This window comes from Mustelus asterias, chromosome 13, assembly GCF_964213995.1.
Source record: "Mustelus asterias chromosome 13, sMusAst1.hap1.1, whole genome shotgun sequence".
NCBI lineage: Eukaryota > Metazoa > Chordata > Chondrichthyes > Carcharhiniformes > Triakidae > Mustelus > Mustelus asterias.
In genome coordinates, this window is record NC_135813.1 from 13,017,129 (window position 1) to 13,043,079 (window position 25,951).

General features: G+C 40.9%; 1 protein-coding gene across 1 annotated transcript in view; it reads right to left on the reverse strand.

Moving 5' to 3' along the window:
* The window catches only part of med27 (mediator complex subunit 27), a 251,803-nt gene that overhangs the window by 14,091 nt on the left and 211,761 nt on the right, over nucleotides 1–25,951 (reverse strand). The window contains exons 5-6 of the mRNA XM_078226371.1: nucleotides 21,469–21,576; nucleotides 2,434–2,475 (exon numbers count right to left, since the gene is read on the reverse strand). Of these exons, the coding sequence (XP_078082497.1) occupies nucleotides 2,434–2,475; nucleotides 21,469–21,576 (150 nt within the window). The remainder of the gene's footprint in view (nucleotides 1–2,433; nucleotides 2,476–21,468; nucleotides 21,577–25,951) is intronic.

Consider the following 25,951-nt stretch of genomic DNA (forward strand, 5'->3'; position numbering starts at 1 on the left):
ATTGATGGCAGTGTTTGTTTTGATCTGAATTAATGCAGAGTTCTGTTGTTTTGTGTTTTCCCTTGGGATATTGCAGAATAGTGCTTGATTAGGTTGACTGACAGGTAAGGTTATATGATAGAGTGGGGCTTTCACAGAGAACTCAATGCAGTCTGCTTTTTGGGGATCTTTAGGGAGAGGTTGCTTTCTCTGTATCTCTTGCTTTTTCTGATGTGGAGACTGGAATCTACCAAGAAATAAGCCTTTTTCTCAGATTCTGCTGTTTGGGATGGAGCTTCTCTGGAAGTTGCAGCATGAGAATTAGAAGACGGGTGTCGGTCTGGGTCACTCTCCAGAAGTGTCAAAAGGTTGGACATCTAGTACCTATGTAAGCATCTTTGGTTTCTGTGCTTACTGGTTCCCCTTAAGGAAGGGATTCGTGTCTGTGGGGGATACTGCTAAATTGGAACAATAGAAACGGCTAGCTGTTAAGAATTATACTTTGTCATGTTTAAGTTTTTTTAAATTGGTAAAAGTATTGCTAATTCTTTTTATTACATTGTGTTCTTCAATAACATTTGTTTTGATAAAAGCTTCCTAGTGGGTCACTTGAATCATACCTGGAGTGGAACACTTATGCTTACCCTAATGCCAAAATTAAATGGAAAAGTTAGGATTCAGGCTAATTTCATAAAATACCTTGGGGTTTCGGGATCTGGTCCTTAAAAGTTATCTACTTAGTTCCATTCCCTTGATCTTTCCGGCTATATTTCGTTTTTTAAAACTTCAGTTACATGGCTAGATTGGAGAAGCTTGACTGCTTTCCTTGGAGAAGAGAAAGTTAAGGTGAGATTTGATAAAGGTACTCAAAATCATGAGGGGTCTAGACAGAGTACGTAGGGAGAAATTGTTCCCTTTGGTGAAAGGATTGAGAACCAGGGGGCACAGATATAAGGTAATTGACAAAAGAAGCAATAGCGACATGGGGAAAACTTTTTTCATGCAGCAAGTGGTTAGAATCGGAATGCACTGCCTCAGAGTGCGTTGGAGAAAAGTTCAATCGAGACATTCAAAAAGGAATTGGATAATTATCTCAAAAGAAAGAATATGGAGGGCTGTGGGTGAAGGCAGGGAATGGTTTTAGGTGAATTGCTCCTTTAGAGAGATCCTGAGACAATGGGTGAAAGGACCACACAAAAATCCCTCTATTCATCAAGATAGATTATACCTTGGAACTTCAGATGAAATTCAAAACAGCAACATCTACATTGCAAAAGTTATAAAATGATGAAACCAAGAGACTTGTGAATCTCATTATTGTTTCACCACATTTACTGACTTACTGAGATGATTAGATACCACTTCACGTACTGAGAGGGACTGTAATTTGCCTGAATTCTTCCTGAATGCTTGATCCCTGTCCAATCACTGGCAGATTAAAACACCAAAACTGAGTTTCGTGGGACCTCTGAGTCCTGCTGAGGCCCAACTCACTTGCTTTACTTGCTTCTTCAAGGGCTGCAGTCAAACTCCAGTAATGCTAATAGGTTACCCCACAGTGAGTACGGGCTGCTTAAGCAGATAAATGCAGCAATACTACTGCCACTTTCTTTAACACAAGATGTTGCATTTCTGAATGGAGGGCTGTGACAAGTGGTGTCCCTCAGGTATCAGTGCTGGGACCGTTGCTGTTTGTAATATATATATATATATATATATAAATGATTTGGAGGAAAATGTAACTGGATTGATTAGTAAGTTTGCGGATGACACAAAGGTTGGTGGATTTGCAGATAGCGATGAGGACCATCAGAGGATACAGATCAGTTGGAGACTTGGGCAGAGAGGTGGCAGATGGAGTTTAATCCGGACAAATGTGAGGTAATGCATTTTGGAAGGTCTAATACAAATAGAAAATATAAAGTAATGGCAGAACCCTTAAGAGTATTGATAGGCAGAGGGACCTTGGTGTACAGAGGTCCCTGAAAGTGGCAACGCAGGTGGAGAAGGTAGTCAAGAAGGCATACAGCATACTTGCCTTCATCGGCCGGGCACTGAGTTTAAAAATTGGCAAGTCATGTTGCAGCTTTATAGAATATGTGGAGCCTGGCAGACGAAACAATGGCTGAAAGTTGGCCAAAAAGAAAGAGCAGTTGACTCTGCTTCAATCTCATCCTATGGGAATGCTTCCCAGTGGCACCATGACTGAGGCTGGCACTTATGTGCATGGGGAGAAAACTATCAGGTCAGCCATGATCTTATTAAATGACAGAGCAGGCTCAAGGAGCTGACTGGCCTACTCCTACTGCCTGTTCACATGTTTGTAAGGTTGCACACTGTCAATATATGGCTTTTGGAAGTAAAAACTAGCTCCCACTGTAGTATTCCACACACTTTCCAATCACCTAATAAAATTACATGAAGTCAGATGAATAATGATAGAAGGGCACCCACCTTCTGAAAGACTTGGTAATTGGACTTAGACCAAATGTCCAGCTGTGAAATAAAAGACAAAATTAGATCCATTCATAAAGATCTCATTGTTAAATATTGACATGCCATACCCAAGGGAATTTCTGAGTGCTTGCCAGTTTAATTGTGCATGGAAGAAAACGAAATGTGTTAATTGGAAAAGCAGCTGTTGAAAACTAACTAGGCAGTAGTTCTGGTTATAAATGAACAAAAGAAGGGGAGAGACAGCAGATTAAAAATCTATGCATTTAGCACTAGAACACAGGTTATAATCCAGCCCTAAACTGCTGATGGAAATATTGGATTGAGTTGGTCAGATTTATGTGAAGTAGACGAGTAAAGGACAACACAATGCCCGATGGAATAGAACATCCAGCGCCACCAGCTTCAAAACAAACCTATTTCACTCAAAGGCTAGGTATATGTGAAATGGAAGACTGGTCAGATAGCGAGCGTTCCTTTGATGAAGAACACAACAAGCCTCTTTGCTGTTTATATCTCATTGTATGCAAACAGACAGTGTTGTATGCGGTCAAATCTGCAATAACTAGCCTAAACTCCATTCTTAATCCTTTCATTTGCTAGGTAAAAACACAGTGAAATGATACCTTGGGCAAAGTTTTCCAATTTAGTATCGATTAGTAAGAAAGCTGGGATAGTTTGGTTTGAAGGACTGTGCCCATTAGGCCAACCCAACTCTCCACTCACCTGATGAAGGAGCAGTGCTCCGAAAGCTTGTGTGCTACCAAATAAACCTGTTGGACTTTAACCTGGTGGTGTGAGACTTCTTACTGTGCCCACCCCAGTCCAACGCCGGCATCTCCACATTAGGCATGGGATTGAGAAACTTAAATCGCATTTTGTATGGGACCCTGACTGCCAGCAGAAAAAGCAAAGACTTCTCGTTAATGTGGGCTGATTATGAAGCCAGAAGCAGATATGAAAGACCAGAGTCTAATGAACTACAACACCTAACTCTCACTCCAAGAAAAATAATTTATCACCCGAGTCAGTCCATATACATGCAAACAAACTTAAGTAAAACAATAAGCATAGATGTTACATGGATTGCATATTTAAGTGTTTCTAGTTCATTAGTGATGAGTAATCAAGTCGACACAAATCTTGCAATGCAATGCTTACCTCATCACTGAAATATCTGGATCAATTTTCAACAGAAGCGTAACATATTTAAGCAAGATTTCAAATGAGCAGTTTACTTATCCTGACAACTGCCAGCTAATGTGGGAAATATATTCAGTGAAAGTTGCTTACTCAATAAACAAGCTGTTCTGTGTGACTGAATTTGTGCCAGAAAGATTTCTTTTAAAAACAAGTCTTCCTGGCGATATCAAATTTACCCAAGGTTTGCATGTGATCCATGTGTTGCAGCAAGTTCACTAACTAAATTGGAAGATTTTTTATCCATCACAGAACTTGATTACTTGTTAACGCAAGAAAAAAAAAACTTTTCTCCCTTGCACTAGTGGACAAGGTCAGAGTTTTCACAAGATAAAGTGCCTTACAAATATCTTAATGTCATTTGTAATAGTTCTTGTTTCAATCGAGTTTCTTTGTGTTATGATTCCTGTGGACACTGATAATTTAAAAAAGATATTTGAATTCCCAGTGACCAACTTAACAAACGTGCAACAAGATTTCAAATTTCAAGGCTTTTATGGTAACAGACTAAAATTTACAAAGACTAAACATTACTTAGTAGGAAACTAATATTCTAACTACAAAAAGATGAATCCTAATTAATGATACACAGTCTCCACAGAATTATCATATTTTCAGGAAACTGTCTACGGTCATTCCCTGTGTCCAATGGGTTAATTTCTCCCCATTTCACCCAGTTGCAATGTCCATCGACCAGAGGTCCTATTCCAGAACAGACTTTTGATAGTTAGGCCCACTCCAGTGATTTCTTCTCCTGGTCTCACCAGAGCAAATACTCCAGTGCAAAACTGCTGCTGATTCCTCCTCTTCAACCAGTGGACAAGTTTACCCCAGCAGTCTGTCTGGTAGTTAACAGAGAAAATGACCCTTTCTCATGTAGACCACATGGTGTTTCTGATACAGTCTCTCTGGGTCCAGGGCTTTTTTTGAATCAGATCACCTGGGAGTCTGCAAGTCTTCACGACAAGGCTTCTCTCTGTGCTCAAATGTGAAACATGGCACGTGCGTTCATTAAGATCCTAGGCCTCCTGTCATTGTGGTAACCATCAGCTGGCCTGTCGGCGGGCAATGTCCAATACAACTTCACACCAACCCCCATTCCATTCTGTTTTCCTCTAAATTAAACCGAGAGAGATAATTTAAACATAATCATCTTCGGGGGCATAGTGGTATTGTCACTAGATGAGTAATCCAGCTTCGTCAGCTCTGACAAAGGGCCATCCGGACTTGAAACGTTGGCTCTATTCTCGCTTTACAGATGCTGTCAGACCTGCTGAGACTTTCCAGCATTTTCTGTTTTTGTGCGTGTGTAGAAATCCAAAGACCCAAGGTAATGATCTGGGGATCAGGGTTCGAATTCCACCATGGCAGATTGTGAAATCTGAATTCAATAATGATCAGGAATTAATTTCATTCATGAAATTTGCAAGGGCTAGTAATTGGCAGAGAAACTTGGGAAGAAAATTTGAATCAAGAAACCATTTTCTTTCTGGAAAGACATGGGGGCGATTCTCCCATCCCACTGCGCTGATTTTTTAGCGCAGCGGGCTGAGAGATTTCAGCGAGGCCGGATTAGTGCAATCTGCGCTGGGCGTCCGACCCCGAGCGCGTCTCCCAGCTCTGGATCTTAATATAGTTTAAACATAATTAGAGAGTCCGGGCCTGAAGTCCCTGGGCCCGCTAGCCTCTCCCACCCTGCCAGGAGTGTTTCGCTCCAGCGGGGTTCACAGTAGTTCCCTACTTTCGGGGAGCTGGCAGTCCAACCCTGCTGGAGTGAAGGGGGAGGGCAATCTGAGCCCCCCAGAGGGTTGGGCACTGGGGAGGATATTGGCAGTGCCCAAGGGGCAAGGTGCCAATGTCCAGAGGGCATCTTGGCACTGCCCATTGGACATGGGCCCTACTACCGCTCTGCAGACAGGATCAGTGGTGGGGAGGGGGTGGAGATTGGGACGGGCCGGGAAGAGGGTGGGGTCAGGGCTGGCCCGGGAATACTCAGCGGGAGCTGGCCAGAAATCGGGAGGCCGGCAGACAGGAGCCGCTACGCGTGCGCCAATTAGCGCATGCACAGTGGTCCGTTCAGCGCTATGCTGTCAGCCTCACTAGTGGGAATAGGCCCCACCCACAGCTTTTCAACACGGTTCACGCTAACGTACTCTGCAGTGCACAGAGTGTGGGAGATTCATTTTCAAACTCTCACCGAAAAAAAGTGCGATTTACTCCAGTTTTCCCACAAATTTGACATGGAGAATATTTTTGAGAGAATCCTGGCCATCTTGTTTGGCCTAATTGTCATGCTGAAATTCTACTTCCCGAGTACTTGTTCAGCAAAGTGTTTTTCATAGCTGTACCAAAATGTGCATCAGTATAAAAGCCTACACATGGTAATTGTGGAGTGTACTGACCTGGTCCTACTCTTCCAGACACAGTTTTTATCCATCTCTCAGCCTTATTTTGATAAGCAGGAAGACATATGGGAAGCCTTTTTAAATCTCAGTGTTGCAGTAAAGAGCTGAACAATGGAACAAACTTCACTAGTTTCATTCAAAAGCTCAGTCATTTTGGTTTCAAATCCTTGATTTCAACACACTTCGCAGAAAGAGCTCTGAACACCGTTCTATGTTTTCTGGTAACTTTAGCTGCTCTACTAACTTGTGAGCAGGAAGATTTGAAGCAAGTGAGAACTTGCCTGTGTTAAATCAGGAATTTCCTCAATGCCTTTGTAGCAAACCATTGTTTTTTTTTGTTGAAGTTAACTATTCAGTAGCTGCTTTATTGATTTCCAAGCTGCAAAACCTGCTAAGAAAAGTATTAGAATTGGAAAACATTAGTTTACAAAAATTAATTTATCACCCTGCTGCTCCACTAAGCTCAAAAAGTAAATGTTAAAGTTCAAGTATAGGAACAGGCAACGAATGAAACCTTAACAGGCAACAACTGATCACTGGAAGGCGATATGACATTTGTATTTATGCCATTTAAAAATGCTTGGAGGTCCACTTCTACACTTCATTGTTAGTGGCAACATACTCTCCACACCGAGCCATGAACATCTCTAAGATCGCTTATTTCCACCTCCATAACATCACTCAACTTTGCCCCATCTCAACTTATCTGTCGCAGCAATCCTCATCCATACCTTTGTTACTGTTAGACCCAACTATAGACCTGGCTGGTCTATTCTCCCCTCCAAAATTTGAAGTCATTGAAAACCCTGCTTTCAAGATGCTTCTTAAAAGCTTTCTCTTGGACCAAGCTTTTGGTCAACCGGCTCAAACTGATGTTTCCACTAGTAGGAAAAACTAGAACCAGAGGGCACAACCTCAGACTAAAGGGACAATCCTTTAAAACAGAGATGAGAAAGAATTTCTTCAGCCAGAGAGTGGTGAATCTGTGGAACTCTTTGCCGCAGAGGCTGTGGAGGCCACGTCATTGAGTGTCTTTAAGACAGAGATAGATAGGTTCTTGATTAACAAGGGGATCAGGGGTAATGGGGAAAAGGCAGGAGAATGGGGATGAGAAAAATATCAGCCATGATTGAATGGCGGAGCAGACTTGATGGGCCGAGTGGCCTAATTCTGCTCCTATGTCTTATGGCCCAATATCTCCTTATGTAGTTTGGTGTCATACTTCCTTTTGTAATGCGCCTGTGAAGCACCATTGGACATTTTATTACATTAAAGGCATAATGAATAACTTAGGTGCAATTTATAAATACAAGTTGCTGTTTAATTTCACATTTTGGTTACATTGGAAAAACTTTTAAAAATTACACTAAACATCTCTAGTACTCTTTTTGCACTAGTTTTGTTATGTTTAATCAATATTCTTAATAATTCATTAGTCTTGTAATTCTTTTCATAGACACTCCCCTCTTCAAGGCTCATCATTACAGTCAGTCAATCTGTTTATTCGTGTCAATTATGCATTTCAGATTGCTCCAACTCCCCACATGTCCCACCACTGACTGTACTCGGCAAGATCCACCATCTCTTCAATTTAAATCTCCAAATTACTGCCCTCCAGCTTTATCATTGTATTGAAAACAGCCTATCACCACTTGCAGCTCTGGATTTCCTCCCACAACAACTCCCCTTTTCACACAGCATTTTCCCTTCTTCCAAAAATCAGTTCTACTTTTCCTCCATTTGATCTGATCAGAATTCACCTAACTATAAATAATACTGCAGCGATCAGCCATTTAGTTGGTCAGTTTCCCGTTCCGCACAGCTTAATTTAAGAGAGTAGTTAAACACTGACTACTCCAATGTAGAAAGCACTTGCTCTTTGAAATTGATTTGCAATATTTTAAAAGATGTTTCATTTTCACAGTACAAACAGGTTGTCTATAATGTGCCTGTGATTTATAATACATTTACAGGGATCGAATGCACTAATGCTAAGAATTAGCTGGTATTCTGATGCCCTTGTTTATCATACATCACAGCTGCAATCTCAAGGTCCTGCCTTTTGTGGTACAGCTCGCAGTGGTTTGCGGAACAGCAACATGGAAGTTAGCCAGCTATGTGAGATTCATGGCCAGAACTATTTTCTTTTACCAGTGATGTTATATTGGTCAAGGTGAAGGTGACTGATGGGATGGAATTGAATGAGGATGTTGTTGCAAGAGTTCCACAGAGCAGCATTATAGTCCAACCATTTTCCACTGCTTCATCAATGACCTCTGCATCATGAGGTCAGAAGTGGCGCTGTTCACTGGTGATGGTACTGCTCACCTCCACTTTTACCTGAAGATAATGAAACTTTCATTCACAAGAACATAAGGAATAGAAGCAGGAGTCGGCCACCAGGCCCACCCTGCCATTCAATTCAATCATGGCTGATCTATGCTGGCCTCAACTCCATTTCTGTGCCATTTCCCCATGACCCCTCTATTCCTCCATCTATCAAATATTTATCTACCTCCATTCTGAATGCTTCGAATGATCCAGCCTCCCGTACCCTTTGCGTCAGAGAATTCCAGAGATTCACCACCCTCTGCGAGAAGAAATTTCTACGTAGCTCAGTTTTAAATGACAGACCCTTTATCTCGTAGCTACGTTCCCTTGTTCAAGAGTCTCCGACTAGCGAAAACATCTCACCATCTACCCTGTCAAGCCCTCTCAGAATCTTATATGTTTGAATAAGGTCACCCTGCACTCTTCTAAACTCCAAGGAATAACTATTGAGCCTCTCTTGGTAGGAAAACCCTCGCATCCCAAGAATTAGCCTGGTGAATCTCCTTTGGACTGCCTCCAATGTTACTACATCCTTTTTTTAGGTAAAGGGATCAAAACTGTATGCAGTATTCCAGATGAAATCTCACTAACACCCTGTACAATTGCAACAAAATCTCACTTATTTTTAAACTCCAACCCCTTTGCCTTTTGATTCCTCCTGTCGATGTGCACGACCCCTCACTTCCCCACAGTAAACTCCATTTGCCAGGTTTTTGCCCAGTCACTCAACCTATCTATATCCCATTGCTGAATAACAGCATCCTCATCACAACCTGCCCTTCCATCTATCTTCGTATCAGCAGCAAATTTGGAAACCTTACATTCTGTTCCTTCCTCCAGGTCATTAGCATAAATAGTGAACAATTGCGCGATAAGAACTGATCCCTGTGATACTCCACTAGTTATATCTTTTCACTCTGAAAAGGAGCCACTTATTCCAACTCTCTGTTTTCTATGTGACATGATGTGGGAATGCCGGCGTTGGCCTATTCTATGTGACAGCCAGTTTTCAATCCATGCTAACACACATACTCCAATTCCATAGGCTTTTACTTTATGCACCAGCACCTTGCCAAATGCCTTTTGGAAATCTAAATACACTACATCTACAGGGTCCTCTCTATCTACTTTCTCTGTGACATCCTCAAAGGGTTCATTTGTCAAACATGATTTATCTTTCATAAAACCATATTGACTCGGTTTAATTAATATTCAGCTTTCCTAAATGATTAGCTATTCCTCTTTGATTATTGACTCCAGTGTCTTGCCAATGGTAGCTGTTAAACTAACTGGTCTATAGTTCCCTGCCTTCTGCCTTTCTCCCTTTTTGAAAAAGGGAGTCACATTGACTGCTTTCCAATCTTATGGTACCCTCCTGGAATTCAGTGAGCTACAAAAAATTTCAACCAATGGGTCCACTATCTCTGCAGCCACTGCCATTAAAACCTTAGTGTGCAGTTTATTGGGTCCTGGCGTTGGGTCCTGGCGACTTGTTTACCTTTAGCCCCTTCAGTTTCTCCAATACTCTATCCCTTGCGATTAGGATTTTTCAGCCTGCATTCAGCAAGATCTGGACAATGTCCAACATTGGGGCGGCACGGTTAGCACTGCTGCCTCAGTGCCAGGGACCCGGGTTCGCTTCCCGGCTTGGGTCACTGTCTGCGTGGGTTTCCTCTGGGTGCTCCGGTTTCCTCCCACAGTCTGAAAGACGTGCTGGTTGGGTGCATTGACCCGAACAGGCGCTGGAGTGTGGCGACTAGGGGAATTTCACAGTAACTTAATTGCAGTGTTAATAGAAGCTTTACTTGTGACTAATAAATAAACTTAACTTTAATTGGGCTGACAAGTAGCCAAGCTATAACCACCTCTGGGAGTGTGTCCAACAGTTTCCACATGGCATTCGATGGCATTGCCATTGCTAAATTCTCCACCATTGACATCCAGGTGACCGGAAAAATAGCTGGCTGAACACAAATGCTATCATTGTTACAGTAGGTCAGAGGCTAGGCATTCTGCATTGATTGATAGCATATCCCATTTTTCAGCAAACTAAAATTTAATCAGTAAAAATAATGAATTGCTGCAAATATGCAGGGCAGGCGATGTTTCCTGCTGGCTGGGTGAATCTAGAACATGGGGTCAGTCACAGGATAAAGGGCTTATCTTTTAGGGCTGAAACAAGAAAACAATTCTTCAAAGAGTTACGAATCTTTGGAATTCTCTACCCCAGAGGGCAGTGGAGGCTCAGCATTGAATATACACAACTATTGAGATCTATAGATTATTGGATACTTAAGGGCAATAAAGGATCTGGGGATCACGCAGGAAAGTGGAGTTAAAGTAGCAGATCACCAATGATCTCACTGAATGGTGGACCAAGTCCTAGAGCTAAAGGCCTTCTCCTGTGCCTATTGCTGATGTTCTATGTCACACACTATCCCAAGTTGGAACTCTCTTCCTAAAAGCAATGTGGGAGTTCCTTCAACACAAAGGCTACAGTGATTCAAGAAGGCAGCTCATCACCACCTGCTCAAGTGCAACTCAGGATGGACAATAAATGATTGTTCTGTGGACATACAGCAAATAGTTATGTGAACAAGACAGTAGAAGACAAAATACCTATGTAATCATGTCCTGCAGGCATCATCACATGGAGGGGAAAACAGACACAAAAGAAATGGAATCAACCTTCCTGCCTTCCTTCAGTTCTGCAGAGAGACTAGAGAAACTGGAATTGTTCTATTTTGAGTACAGCTTGTTAAATTTGATTAAGGTGTCAAAAATTGACAGATATTGAAGAGTAAATAAGGAGCAACTATTTCCACCGGCTAATGGATCAGTAACATTTTGGTAGATCCAATTCAGGTGGGAGCTATAAAATAAATGGCAGAACCATCAGGAGCATAGACACACACACAGATCTGGGAGTACAGGTCCATGGATCCTTAAAAGTGGCAGCACAGGTGGAAAAGGGTGTGAAGAAAGCATATGACATGCTTGCCTACATCGGATGGAGCATCGAGTACAAAAGTTGTCAAATTTGAGGCAGTTATGTTAGCCACATTTAAGATTCATCTTGATAGGCATATGAACAAACTGGGAATATTGGGATATAAGCGGTTAGTCTAGATAGGACAACTTGATCGGCGCAGGCTTGGAGGGTTGAAGGACCTGTTCCTGTGCTGTACTGTTCTTTAACACAGATTTTTGAAATAATTGGCAAAAGAATTACGATGATTGCAAAACAAACCAGTGAGATGTGATCTGGAATTTTCTGCCCGATTTGTGGTGGAAACAGTTTCAATAGTACTTTTCAAAAGGGAATTTGATATATTCTTGAAAAGGAAACATTGACAGCGCTTTAGGTAAAAATAGAGTAGGAGAGTTCAACTAATTGAGAAGGCCAAGAGCTGACAAAGAGCGGCCAAATGACCTCTTTCTATGTTATAAGAATCAATGATTGCAGAGATAAGAGGAATTTAAAATTGCTTTTCATTCCATTTCTGAAGGAAATCAACCAACAAATTCTCTTCCTCTTCTGCAGACTGCATCTTGCTGGCTACTGGTTGATTAGTAACCAGTACCAACACCAGCCCCCCTTCACACAGCTGGCTATTAATCATATAAGAACATCGATAATAGGCTCCACAAGCTTTTTGACCTTGGTGAGCAACACTGCTGAGCCTGAACCAGTCTTCATTCACATCCACTTCCAAATGTTACTCAAGAACGGTGAGCATCAGGAATCCCGATCGATTCACCTCCCTAAAGAAGTATGCCGAGACCAGTTGTAGCGCTCCTGTTGCCTGAGGGCGGAAAACTCAGCATAGGCCAGGATCAAATTCAGGACTTTCCAAGTCTGCATCTCAGCTATTCACGAGATAAATTTGTTCTGCCTTGGGGCAGGTGTGTCTCTTTACTTTTCGAAGATGACTCACGCTGATATAAGCTTGTCAGGATGCACTGCTCTCCAGGAATTTCTTCAGTTTGTTAGCTGAGGCACTGGCAATTAGAGTGTTTCAAGATGGGAGATGGATCAAAAGTAGGAAAACCAAGCTGATTTTTCCCTTTCTAAACCCAAGATCATTTGGAACAAGGGATACTGCGGTCAATAACGTACATCATGGCATCAGTCAAAAAACCAAATCTGACAGGCTGGATTATAGAGAAGGTTTTACAATATTAACATTTAAAAGCAGAGCGTATTTTTGATAAGATGTTGCAGCATCCATATCTGTTTCCCTGATGAAAACATACAAACAGGGCGTTACACCACTGACTGTTTTCAGTTATAATCAAAACCACCGAGGATAAAGATAAAAAAAAGAGGCATCATTTTCACTACTGGGCTCAAGTCAAAATTTATAAATATTGGAAAAGGTCAAATGAAGGAGTTGTGCAATACACATTAAAATATTTGAAGACAATCAGGGTATAAATAGTTGAAAATGATCTACTTCGACTTGCTGTGAAGTTCTAAACGAGAACTCTCTTTGATCATGCAAACCTGTCGCAAAATGATCAGATCTTTAACCAATTGATCAAAAAAAAAACAAAATAAATAATGCACTTCCACTTGCACATTATTGTTCATTTATTCACTTTCAATCAAGGGCTATATTTGTAATAAATACCGCTGAAAGCATCATTTCAGGCAGCTCGGGCATCTAAATTAAATCCAAGCTACTTTGCTGCAGATATTTCTTCCTAATAAGTCAAGGAACGAAGGTTTCTGAAGGTCATCAGAATAATTTCAAAAGGATAGAACAAATCAAACTGTTCCCTGCTTCTAATATCAAACAGGGCTTGTGTCAGCACTGATTAAAGAACCAAGATTCAGCCCCCCTCTTCCAAAGATATCCCACTTTGAAGTCAGGAGGATCGAGGATCAGGAATGACCCAGGAGACAGATTTTAGCATCTTTGAACCTTTGCTTTGATAGAATTCTTCTCCCTCTGCTACTTTGAGAGGTGCCTTTTTGCTCCTGTTTCTAAGTAATTAACAATGCCTTGGCAAAAACATGACACCAGTGGTTTTAGCTGAAATTCAGTCAGGACTGCAGGGGCATCTTTAGTGGTGTTAAATTAGCAATCAGCCCATGCTTCAGGAAAGAAAAATACCCACGGCAAGACTGCAAGATCATGATCCTTTATTTTCCCCAAAGAAAGAAATTATTTTTAATTGAGAGTCAAGAGTTAATCTTTTGCCTGCTACTGAATTTGAATTAATTATTTTTCATATTATCTCCCATAGACAAAAAGCTTTTACATTTTGCATGTTTGAATATACAAATATCTATAGAGACTTACTTCGACACATCTTTAAATTGTCCTCTACCGTCAGTTCACTTGCCTCCAATTCAAACTCTTTGTAACCCTCTTCCTCTCATTAGGGAGAGGAGGCTGCACTTATTTCCATGACAACCATCAATCATGGAGCCTAAGGACTAAGGTGTTGTCCACTTTGTGCATGGAGAGTTCTTTTGCCTATACACTGCAAGATCCTTTGAACAAGCAAAGTATATCAGAACTACACATTGTAAGATACTGTATGCTTACATACATAAATAGGATAAGGTTTTGGTTGAATTTCATATGATTAAGTTTTTTATTTTCTTTTGATTTATAAGGAGCTTGTAGATTTGTACTGTAGCTTAAAATATTCAACGTTGTTCATTCTCAGAATGCTTCAGGACATAGATGGCCTTCAGCAAGTTAAAGCTTTGCCAGCAAGGATTTTGAGTTCACAAGAATTTCTTAAAGGGTCTTCCAAATAAGAGATTAGCCCATATCACAAGCAAGACGATCAACAGATAAGTTAGAAAACTGAAAAACAGCTCACACCATTATGAATCAAGACTATAAAAATTGCGAGCTTTCCTTTACAATTCATAGAGAGAGCACCAAGAGTGAAAGACCTGGTGATGGTTACAGCTCTAACCAGAGGGAAAGTGTGGCAATATTGTTTCTTTTGCCATCCAGCTGTTGCTTAAACATCGAGTGTGTTGAGACTCAGTCGAGCAAGATAATTGTAACTAAGTTGGTGTTGGGTCCAAAGAGTCAAACATGCATCTAATCAGCAACTTGGCTGGTTGGATCTGAAACTGTTGTGACAATGCACAAGGTGATGCAGAGTTTCTAAATGGGAATCTAAGCATAGTTAAGCAGCAAGTGTACAGTACATCATTTAAACCCATTGGTTGTTGTTCTGTGTCTGGTTTCGAAGGCTGTGAAAACAGCATCTCTGGTATGGATGCACCACTCAATCACATTTATATCCTTGCAGTGAGTGCGGGATAGATATCTAATTTACAAATTGGTCAACTTATTAACCAACCAAGAGAAAGTACAATTCAGCAGGCAAATTATACCCACATGCAACACATATGAAATAATAGGGAATAAGGAAATGGCAGATAAAATAAACAAATACTTTGTGCCTTCACAGAGCAAGACAGAAAAATCTCCCCGTAATACTGGAGAATCAAGGGACAGCGATATTGCGGACCTGAAAGAAATTTGTATTAGTAGAAAGATTGTATTGGAGAAATTAATGGGACTGAAAGTTGATAAATCCCCTGGCCCTGATGGTCTATCCCAGAGTGTTGAAAGAGGTGGCAATAGAGATAGTAGATGTGTTGATGGTCATCTCCCAAAGTTTTATAGATTCTGAGACAGTTCCTGCAGATTGGAAGGCAGCAAATATAGAGAAGGAAAAAACAAGGAACTACAGACCTATTTAACCTAACATCAGTCGTAGGGAAATTGCCAAAATCTATTAAAAGAATGTGAGAACAAGAAAATGGTAGGCTTGGGCAGAGCAACATGGATTTATGAAAGAAAAATCATGTTTGACAAACCTGCTAGAATTTTATGAGAACATAAATAAGGGAGAACCAGTGGATATGGTGCATTTAGATTTTCAGAAGACCAATAGGGACATACATAAAAGGTTAGTGAGCAAAATCAGAGCGCATGGGGTTGGAGGTAATGTATTGGCATGAACTGAGGATTGGTTAACAGGCAGAAAACAGAGTAGCAGGAATAAACTGGTCTTTTTCAGATTGGTAGGCTGTGATTAGTGGGTACCACAAGGATCTGTGCTTGGTCCCCAGCTATTCACAATCTATAAATCAATGACTTGGACATGGGGGCCAAATGTAATATTTCAAAATTTATTACTTAGTAGGGATGCAAGCTGTGAGGAGGATGCAAAGAGGCTTCAAAGGGATTTAGACTGGATTAATGAATGGGCAAGAACATGGCAGATGGAATATCATTCAAAGGGAGCTGGGATCCCTTGTTCATAAGTCATTAAAGACCAACATGCAGTGCAATAAGCAATTAGGAAGGTAAATGGTATGATAGTCTTCATTGCAAGAGGATTTGGGTACAGGAATAAAGAAATCTTGCTGCAGCTAGAGTACTGTGCACAGTATCGGTCTCCTTATCCAAGGAAGGATATACTTGCCATAATCAGACATACCTGGGATGGAAGATTGAAGAGACTAGGCCTGTATTCTCTAGAGTTTAGAAAAATCAAACATGATCTCATTGGAGCATACAAAATTCTTACAGGGCTTGACAGGGTAGATGCAGGAAGGATGTTTCCCTTGGCTGGGTGTCCAGAACCAGGGGACAGTCTCAGAATAAGGGATAAGCCATATAGTACTGAGATGGGGAGGAACTGCTTCACTCAGTGGGTGACGAATCTTTGGAGTTCTCTACCCGAGAGAGCTGTGGGAGGCTGAGCCATTGAATTTGTTCAAGACATAGATTGATATAGATCTAGGTATTAAAGATATCAAGGAATATGGGGATAGTACCGGGAAAAGGCACCGAGGTAAACTATCAGCCCATGATCTAGTAGAATGGCAAGGCAGGTTTGAGGGGCTGAATGGCCCATTCCCACTCATATGTTTCTATGAAGGTTCAAACTTGCAACCTGACATCTAGAATCAAGCACCAAACTACTGATATGCACTTTGGTATGAAAGGATGTACAATGTGTCATATTTAATACATCAAACAGAGCGAATCAGCTAATATGTCAATGAACAAATAGTACTGGGATACCTTTCAAAGATTTAGATGATCAATAACTCAAACTTGCATTGTGGTAAAGAAATTCACAGACAAGTAAGTACAACTCAAGGGCACGAAGAATACACTCGAAAAGTGAGTCACTGGTTATTGAAGAATAACTACTCTTTAAAAAAAAGATACTGTTCGATATCTATATTTTCATGTTCTGTCATCAGGAATCTGGCACACTACATTAATCCAAGTTTTTCAAAAAGTTGAAGTCAACTTGCCTCTAAGCATCTGCGAATGTACTTTGTAAATACACCAGGGCACACAATTTACTGAAGATACTGGTGATATTTACTGATACTCCTGGGTGATCTGCCACATTTGACTCTCCATAAACTTGAGGTCATCCAAAGTTCTGTTGACCATCCCTTAGCACGCAAGTCCCATTCCACCACAACCCCTGTGCTTGCTGGCCGACATTGACTCCGGGTCATACATCGTCTTGATTTTAAAATTCTCATCCTTGTTTTCACATCTCTGCATGGCCTTGCCCCTTCCTATCTTTGTAATCTCCAGCAACCCCACAATCCACCAAATATCTATGCTCCTCTAATTCTGGCCTCTTGTGTATTCCCACTCACAATTGCTCCACCACTGGTGGCCATGCCCTCAGTTCCCAAGCTCAGCAATTCCCTCCTAGTAACTCTACTCCATTAAAACACTTAACAACATAGGTCTTTGACTAAGCTTTTGGTCAACTGACCCAATATCTCCTTGCACGTCTCGGTATCATACTTTATTTTCTAATGCTCCTGTGAAGCACTTTGGGATGTTTCATTCTGCTAAAGGTGCTATATAAATGTTTGACACAATAACAATACTGTACATGTGTTAAATTAATTGGATTTCAGTTTCTTTTCTTTCTATGGTGTTCAACTGAAAATTCAATCCTCCCCTGGATTACAGGCAGGTTTGTCTTGCACTGGTAAACCTGGGACCATTGATGGGAATGCAATGGGAAAAAAAAAGGTTTAACAGCAAAACAAACGAAGTACATACTATTAGAAAGTCTCTAGCACCTCATTAAAATGGTTGGTCTTCATGTACATGGCTAGAAAGTGAATTTTGCCAGACCAATCAACCGGTGGTGGGAGAGTGGAACATCAGAGTTTTGATAACACAGCCATATTTTTTTCATTATGAGATGGGAATAGGCAGCAAGAATGTTGACTAACTTCTCTGATTCAGACCAACTGCTTACCATGTTTGGTAACTTGAAAGATTCGGTGAGTAAGGGGTAAGGGGCGGCATGATGGCACAGTGGTTAGCACTGCTGCCTCACGGCACCAGGGACCCAGGTTCAATTCCAGCCTCAGGTCGCTGTCTGTGTGGAGTTTGCACGTTCTCCCCATGTCTGTGCGAGTTTCTTCTGGGTGCTCTGGATTCCTCCCACACTCCAAAGATGTACAGATTGGCCATGCTAAATTGACCCTAGTGTCTGGGGATTAGCAGGATAAATATGTGGGGTTATGGGAATAAGGCCTGGGTGGGATTGTGGTCGGTGCAGGCTTGATGGGCCGAATGGCCTCCTTCTGCACTGTAGGGATTCTATGATTCTATAATCAAAATGATTAAAATTATGTCCAATATGTTGTCTTATAAATAATGGAGCTGTTAGAAAATATGACTCTCTGTATCAATTACTGATTGATAAGTAGGTAACTTTGTTGGCGGGCACTCTGGTCTACTGCTTTTTGGTATCAAGATGCATTTAGATAGTGATTGCTCATGGAAGTGACCAGGAACGTAAGACTCAACTGAATCAAATGACCGCCCTCTTTTTCTATAATTTCAGCAAACGTTGTTATCTTTTGGGTGTGGGGAGGTGACGAGACTGGGTGGAAGGAGGGCAGGGCAGATGTCAGGAGGGGTAAGGGCTTGACCATTTCCAATCTGAAGGTGTTTGACCTACACTTGTTGTTTCCAACAATGCATTCCTGACATGCATGCAAATCACAGGGAAGGTTTGAAAATCCCACAATTCCATTGGAATATTTTCAACTTGCTCCTTTAACAGTTCCTAAGGCAAGTTGCTCTATCCTTTCACAAGATGTATATTCCTAAGGATGACGGCCACAATGTGGCAAGGTAGAAATTACCTCCCTTTATCTCTTAAAGATTTCCCTGTTGATTTTAACCTATACAGAAGGATGATGTGGAGATGCCGGTGTTGGACTGGGGCGGGCACAGTAAGAAATCTCACAACACCAGATTTAAATCCAACAGGTTTATTTGGAATCACGAGCTTTCAGAGACCCGATGAAGGAGCAGCGCTCTGAAAGCTCGTGATTCCAAATAAACTGTTGGATTTTAACCTGGTGCTGTGAGACTTTTTACTGTATACAAAAAGAAGGTTGCAAATACTAGCACACAGCCTACTCCACACAGTTCCAGACCATCCAGCGAATAAATGTTCTAATGGTTATGGTCTCCCAAGCTGATTGAGCAGCAGAAAGTTTTCTAGCATATTTCTTCATGGCTCAAGACGGTTAAACTTCAGCAGTGGTCTTAAGTGTTTCTTTGACTTTCCAAATCTTACTTCTTGCCAACCAGTGGCCAAATTCTTTGGATTTGGGTAGACACAAGTGGAAACTCTAATTGTGAGGATTTCTTAGTAGCTTGGTTTGGAGATTCTTGGTAATAAGTTTCTGACACTCAGTTAATCAAAGACAAAAATATATATAATTGCTTACCCTGTATAGAATGAGAAATATGGTTCATTGCTTTCAAGGTCTCCATATTCTTGTTTATTTAACCATCATGCACTCATCTTGCATTATTTTTCTCCCAATTTGCAATGCTTCACATCAATATGAAATTGTTTATGAAATTGCATAATTGAACCAAGTTCTTCTACAAGTCTTTAATGGCATCCTCTCTCTGCTGCTCCACTATTTTAATGTCTTCGGCAATTTAACCAACTTATACTTGGTTTCAGCATCGAGGTAATTTATGTACTCTTAAAAGAGGTCCAAACACCAATTCCCGTGAGACTTCAGTCAGCACCATCTCCCCTACACTGGGAGTCCTTTCATAACTGCACTCTTTCCTTCCGAAAAAAAAACTGAACCATGTTATGCAATAGATTCTGAAGACTTTTAGTTTAATCAGAAGTCTTTCACATGAACTCGGTAAATTAAAATAAGCAATACATAATAGGGATTTACACCGTTGCGAAGGTGACATGTTGTAAGGAAGAAATGCATTAAGTGCAAAGTATGTGGACTTTCAAGTAATGTTTGGCAAGGTACCGTACAGGTAACTACAAGAGAATATTAAGAGATATGTAATTCGGTGAAAAAAGCAAATTGGATAAAAAACCATGATGTGGAGTTGCCGGCCTTGGACTGGGGCGGGCACAGTAAGAAGTCTCACAACACCAAGTTAAAGTCCAACAGGTTTATTTGGTAGCACGAGCTTTCGGAGCATTGCCCCTTCATCAGGTGAGTCAAAAAAACAGAGAGGAAACTAAGTTGGAGTTAAAGGCGATTACTTAGAATGATTGGAAGTGGATAGCAACATCACATAGAGTTTTGTTCTGGGATTGTTTCTACCTACTGTAAACCAATGATTTGGAAACAGAGCTAAAAAGGAATGGTGTCCAAATTTGTAGATGATACTAAGAGAGCAGGGAAGGTATATCACTCTAAATAGAAAAAGGAAGCTTCAAGGGGATATTGACAAAACGGTCAAAAAAGTGTCAGATGGAATTCAATATTAGTGTGAGGTGATTTGGTAAAAATAAGAAAGAATAACAACTGTACTTCCAATTAGAGGAAGGCTCTTGTGAGCAAAAGATCAATGATCCAGACTCTCAGCATCCAGAAGGTGTTTGTACCTGATGGGAGTGGAGTGACAAAGTCCTCTCACATTTAGCCAGACCTCCCAGTCAGACTAATGACCTGGCAATATTGAAAAAGTGAGTCTTCTTATAACCCTGCTGGAAATAAAAAAAAAATAGATTGCGCGTATGCCATTAGACAGGGATCAGAAGAATAATGCAGAAAGATTCGGTAACTTGCAAGAGCAGAGGGATTGGAGGGTTCAGTATCACAACTGATAATGAGCAATAGAATGTAATTCTACATAAAAGTCTTATTCCATCCTCAAAAAGTCAAGGAGTTTTGTTGAGCAAGATCTTTCGCTTCTACAGTTTGTTCAACTGTGCTAAAAATTGAATTACAGTTTAATTGAAGCAGCGAAAATAACACATCAAATGGGGAATTATAAAAATGTAATTATCAGACAAATTAAGCAACTTCAAATTTAGAGGAATAAACTGAAAATGTTGGTTTTATTTCAAGCTATTGTTATACAGATACTCAACTCCCAATCTATTCCTTGGAATAGTTTCCATTATTTTACTTGTTGTTGGATTTAATCCCCTACAGGCCAATTAGCAGGGGTCAGACTGGTCACCCTTTTAAATAAAAGACATGTATTTGTTTTCAATCCTGCAAATGTTCAGTGTTTACGGATTCCTTCATTATGATAACCAAGACTTCTCTCTAACCTCCTGTTTAATAGCCTGATGTCACCTGGCTGAGGTGACTGGTTAGTCTTCAAGTCTTTAAATTCAACTTAGATCATTGATCCCTACAGTGCAGGAGGCCATTTGGCCCATCGAGTCTGCACTGACCACAATCCCACCCAGATCCTATCTCCATAACCCCTTGCACTTACCCTAGCTAGTCCCCCTGACACTAAGGGATAATTTAGCATGGCCAATTCACCTAACCCGCACATCTTTGGACTTCAAAATCCTCTTGGGTATTTGATACATTATTATCCACTATGGTAAACACTATACACTTTTTAAAATATTTTTTCCTTAAGCACACTAATAACAGGAATACCAAGAATTTAGCAACTTACTTGGATTATGTACATTTCTCCAATGCTATTTTAGTATGATCAGCAGTAGACATGTCCAGGTTTGTGATAAATGACTCAGATATAGAAAATAATTTTTTCACCAATCAAGTTAATGTCTCAAATATCCCTACCTTCCCATCTTCTGTGTAGACATTTTCATTATATGCCTTAACGATTGTCCGATCAATAAATAAACTCCTCATCACAACTATTGCCTTCAATACCTTTCCAAGTGTGACCTGTAACAAAGAATTAGAAAGCAGAACAGATTATTAGAGACACATGAAGTTGCCAGGTGGATATATTTAAGAGTAGTGACCACTCTATCTTGGGGAAAAAAGTAGAATGTTTACATAGAAACATACATAGAAAATAGAAGCAAAAGTAGGCCATTTGGCCCTTTGAGCGTGCTCCGACATTCATTATGATCATGGCTGATCATCAAATTCAATACCTGCCTCCCCCCCCCCCCATATCCCATTAGCCCCAAGAGCTATATCTAACTTCTTCTTGAAATCGCACAATATTTTGGCCTCAACTGCTTTCTGCAGTAATGAATTCCATACATTCACCACACTCAGGGTGAAAAAATTTCTCCTCACCTTAGTCCTAAAAGGTTTACCCTTATCCTCAAACTATGACCCCTAGTTCTGGACTCCATCACTATCAGGAACATTCTTTCTGAATCTACCCTGTCTAATCTTATTGGAATTTTATAAGTTTCTATGATATCCCCTCACCCTCTTCTAAACTCCAATGAATATAATCCTAATCGACTTAGTCTCTCCTCATATGACAACCCTGCCATCCCAGGAATCAAAAGGTAAATCTTTGCTGAACTCCCACTATAGCAAGGACATCCTTCCTCTGATAAGGACACCAAAACTGCACACAATATTCCGGGTGTAGCATCACCAACGCCCTCTACAATTGCAGTAAAACATCCCCATCTGAATACTCAAATCCTCTCACTATGAAGGCCAGCATACCATTTGCCTTCTTTATTGACTGCTGTACTTTTAATTTCAGCGACTGATGCACGAGGACACCAAGGTCTTGCTGAGTATCCACCTTTTCAATTTACACCCATTCAAATAATAACCTGCCTTCCTATTTTTGTTACCGAAGCAGATAACCTCACATTTACCCACATTATACTCCATCTACCATGCATATGCCACTCACTCAGCCTGTCCAAATCACGCTGAAGCATCTCTGCATCCTCCTCACAGCTCACCCTCCCACCTAACTTTGTATCATCTGCAAATTGGGAGATAATACATTTTGTTCCCTTGTCCAAATCATTAATATATGTGAACAGTTGGGGTCCTAGCACAGATCCCTGCTGTAATTCACTAGTCACTGCCTGGCAATCAGAAAAAGAGCCATTTATTCCAACTCTTAGTTCCTGTCTGCTAACCAGCTTTCTATCCATCTTAAGACACTACCTGCAATCCCATGTGCTTTAACTTTACATAGTAATCTGCTATGTGAGACCTTGTCAAAAGTTTTCTGAAAGTCTAAATGAATTATATACAGCAGTTCTCCCTGGCCAACTCTACGAGTTACAACCTCAAAGAATGCCAGGAGGTTTGTCAAGCATGATTTCCCTTTCGTAAATCCATGCTGACTTTGTCCGATTATACCACTGGTATCCAAATGTTGAGTTATGAAACCCTTGTTAATGGACTCCACAGCTTCCCTACTACCGACATTAGGCTCACTGGTCTATAGTTCCCCATCTCTCTTTACCTCCCTTTTTGAGCAGCGGGCGTACACAAGATGCCTGTTTGTGATACAGCATGTGTACGTAACTATAATCAAAGATGCCCACATTAAACTATTATATCTTCTTTACAATAACCTATGAAAAATAACTTAAAACAATCTCGCTGCATGTCATAGAAACTTGTACCAGTCTGTTACTGTAAAGTACTCCAAGGAATGTAAATGTCTCAGATGATCATTACTGTCAGGTCTTAAAAACTATTTTATGATTAACTATAAATAATTTAACAAAATAGCAGTGATTTATCTTGTATGTGGTTGTCTATCAGAACCTGAGGAATGGAAGCATTTTTAAATCATTGATCTTTCTCTCTTCACCTCCAGGGAAGCAACTGGCCTCTCTCTCTGGCCCCTTCTCCAAAATGGCATGGCCAAACTCACCAACTCATTGCAGTGTGAGCCATGGGGCAGTTATTTGTCAGCACTAGCAACGCTGTGGTATGTGGAGGTTGGGTTCATGCCATCAAATATTGTACTGTACAACAGCTTCTATTTGAAGTGCTACTGTAATATATAAAGGCATTATTAGCAATCATCTGCATCTACTGCAGGGAAAACTTTTAGAAACCTGTCAAACCCTTATAACATGTACTATATTACACATAGCTCTGTGCATTAGCTTTGTGAAATGTGGCTGCAGGCTATAATGAGCTTTTAATCCCAAAGAACACTTCAGAAAGTTGTTCAATACACCAGGTCGCACAGCCTCAGGCTATAATAATTAGAGAGTTCTGTGAATTTTTCCACTGCTTGTTACTGCAACCAACATTCTTATAACCGTTAACAATTAATCAACATGTTTAATCAGTTACTAGTATTATGAAAATATTAAGACTTGTCAACATTTTGTTTTATCACGGAAGTCGCAACATTTACCTCTGAATTGGATAGCACTGGCCTGGGAATGCCAGCTTTTTAAAATTAAATCATTAAAAAAATTGCATTGCACAATATATCAACAAGAGAAGACAGTAAAATGTACATTCTAATAGCGGAGTGAAAAGGGTAGAATCAGAATGAATTTCAATACGGTGTAATACTCCACCTGCCTCAAATTCTCCTGGTTCTGGGAGAGGCTCATTGCTCTGTGTGTCTGATGTGACTGGAATCGAATCACAGGTGCTAAGGTATGACCATCACTCTGTGGTTCAGCACTCTGGAGCAATGTGTTGTTTGACCCTCCTCAGAAGTCAACCTTTTGACAAAACTGATTCCTTATTGCAATATTATAAATTAATCCTGGTCATATTTGCTCTGTAGCTACCCTATTGTGATTTTCAAGACCTCAATTACATCACTACTCAACCAAATCAACTTTTATAATTTAACACTTTAAAACAAAGAACAAAGAACAATACAGCACAGGAACAGGCCCTTCGGCCCTCCAAGCCTGCACCGATCATGTGTTCCTAACTAGACCATCCGTTTGTATCCCTCTATTCCCAGTCTGTTCATGTGGCTATCTAGATAAGTCTTAAATGATCCTAGTGTGTCTGTCTCAACCACCTTGCTTGGTGGTGCATTCCAGGCCACCACCACCCTCTGTGTAAAATACGTCCCCCGCATATCTGTATTGAACCTTGCCCCCCCCTTACCTTGAACTTGTGACCCCTTGTGTTTGTCATTTTTGACCTGAGAAAAAGCTTCCAACTGTTCACCCTATCTATGCCCTTCATAATTTTATAAACTTCTATTAGGTCGCCCCTCAACCTCCGTCTTTCCAGGGAGAACAACCCTAGTTTACCCAATCTCATCTCATAGCTAATACCCTCCATACCAGGCAACATCCTGGTAAACCTTTTCTGCACTCTCTCCAAAGCCTCCACGTCCTTCTGGTAGTGTGGCAACCAGAACTGGACGCAGTATTCAAAATGTGGCCTAACCAACGTTCTATATAACTGCAACATCATATGCCGACTTTTATACTTCATGCCCCGTCCAATAAAGGCAAGCATGCCATATGCCTTCTTCACCACCTTTTCCACCTGTGCTGCCACCTTTAAGGATCTGTGGACTTGCACACCCAGATCTCTGATACCATTCAGGTGAAGTCGTATTGTAACCCTGACTGGACTGATCTTTGAAATTTAGTGCCAAAAACAAAAGTACTTCAGAAGGGATCAGACCAAAAATACCACTTTCTCACTTTTGTTTCCTACCTGTCTTAAAAAACAAAGGCATTTAGTCACAAGTAGGCTTACATTCACACTGCAATGAAGTTACTGTGAAAATCCCCTAGTTGCCACACTCCGGCGCCAGTTTGGCTACACTGAGGGAGAATTTAGCATGGCCAATGCACATCTTTGGACTGTGGGAGGAAATTGGAGCACCCGGAGGAAACCCACACAGACACGGAGAAAATGTGCAAACTCCACACAGCCAGTGACCAAAGCCGGGAATCGAACCCAGGTCCCTGGCACTATGAAGCAGCGGTGCTCAACACTGTGCCACCGTGTTGCCCTGAGATAATGGCCAATGTTCTATGGGTCGCTTTGATTACTTTGAGCAGTCTAGACATGTCTACACCCGAATCTCATCACCCCTTCATAGCTTAATCCCTCACTATAAAGAAAATATTCTAATTTGACTTTCAGTGCTGGAATTCTCCGACCTTGCCGTGGTTGGGATTCTCCGGTCGCGCTGCAGTGAACGGCGTGTTGGCTAAGTGCCAAATTCTCCGTTCTCGCTGGCAGCGTGTAAAAGACCGAAGGATCCCTGCCCTTGTATTTTTCAGATGCAATTCATCAAGTCCATTGTATTTGAAGATGAGCGAAACCCACCCCAGTTCACCACCCTGCTGCTGAAACCTGGAGAATTAGAAATAAT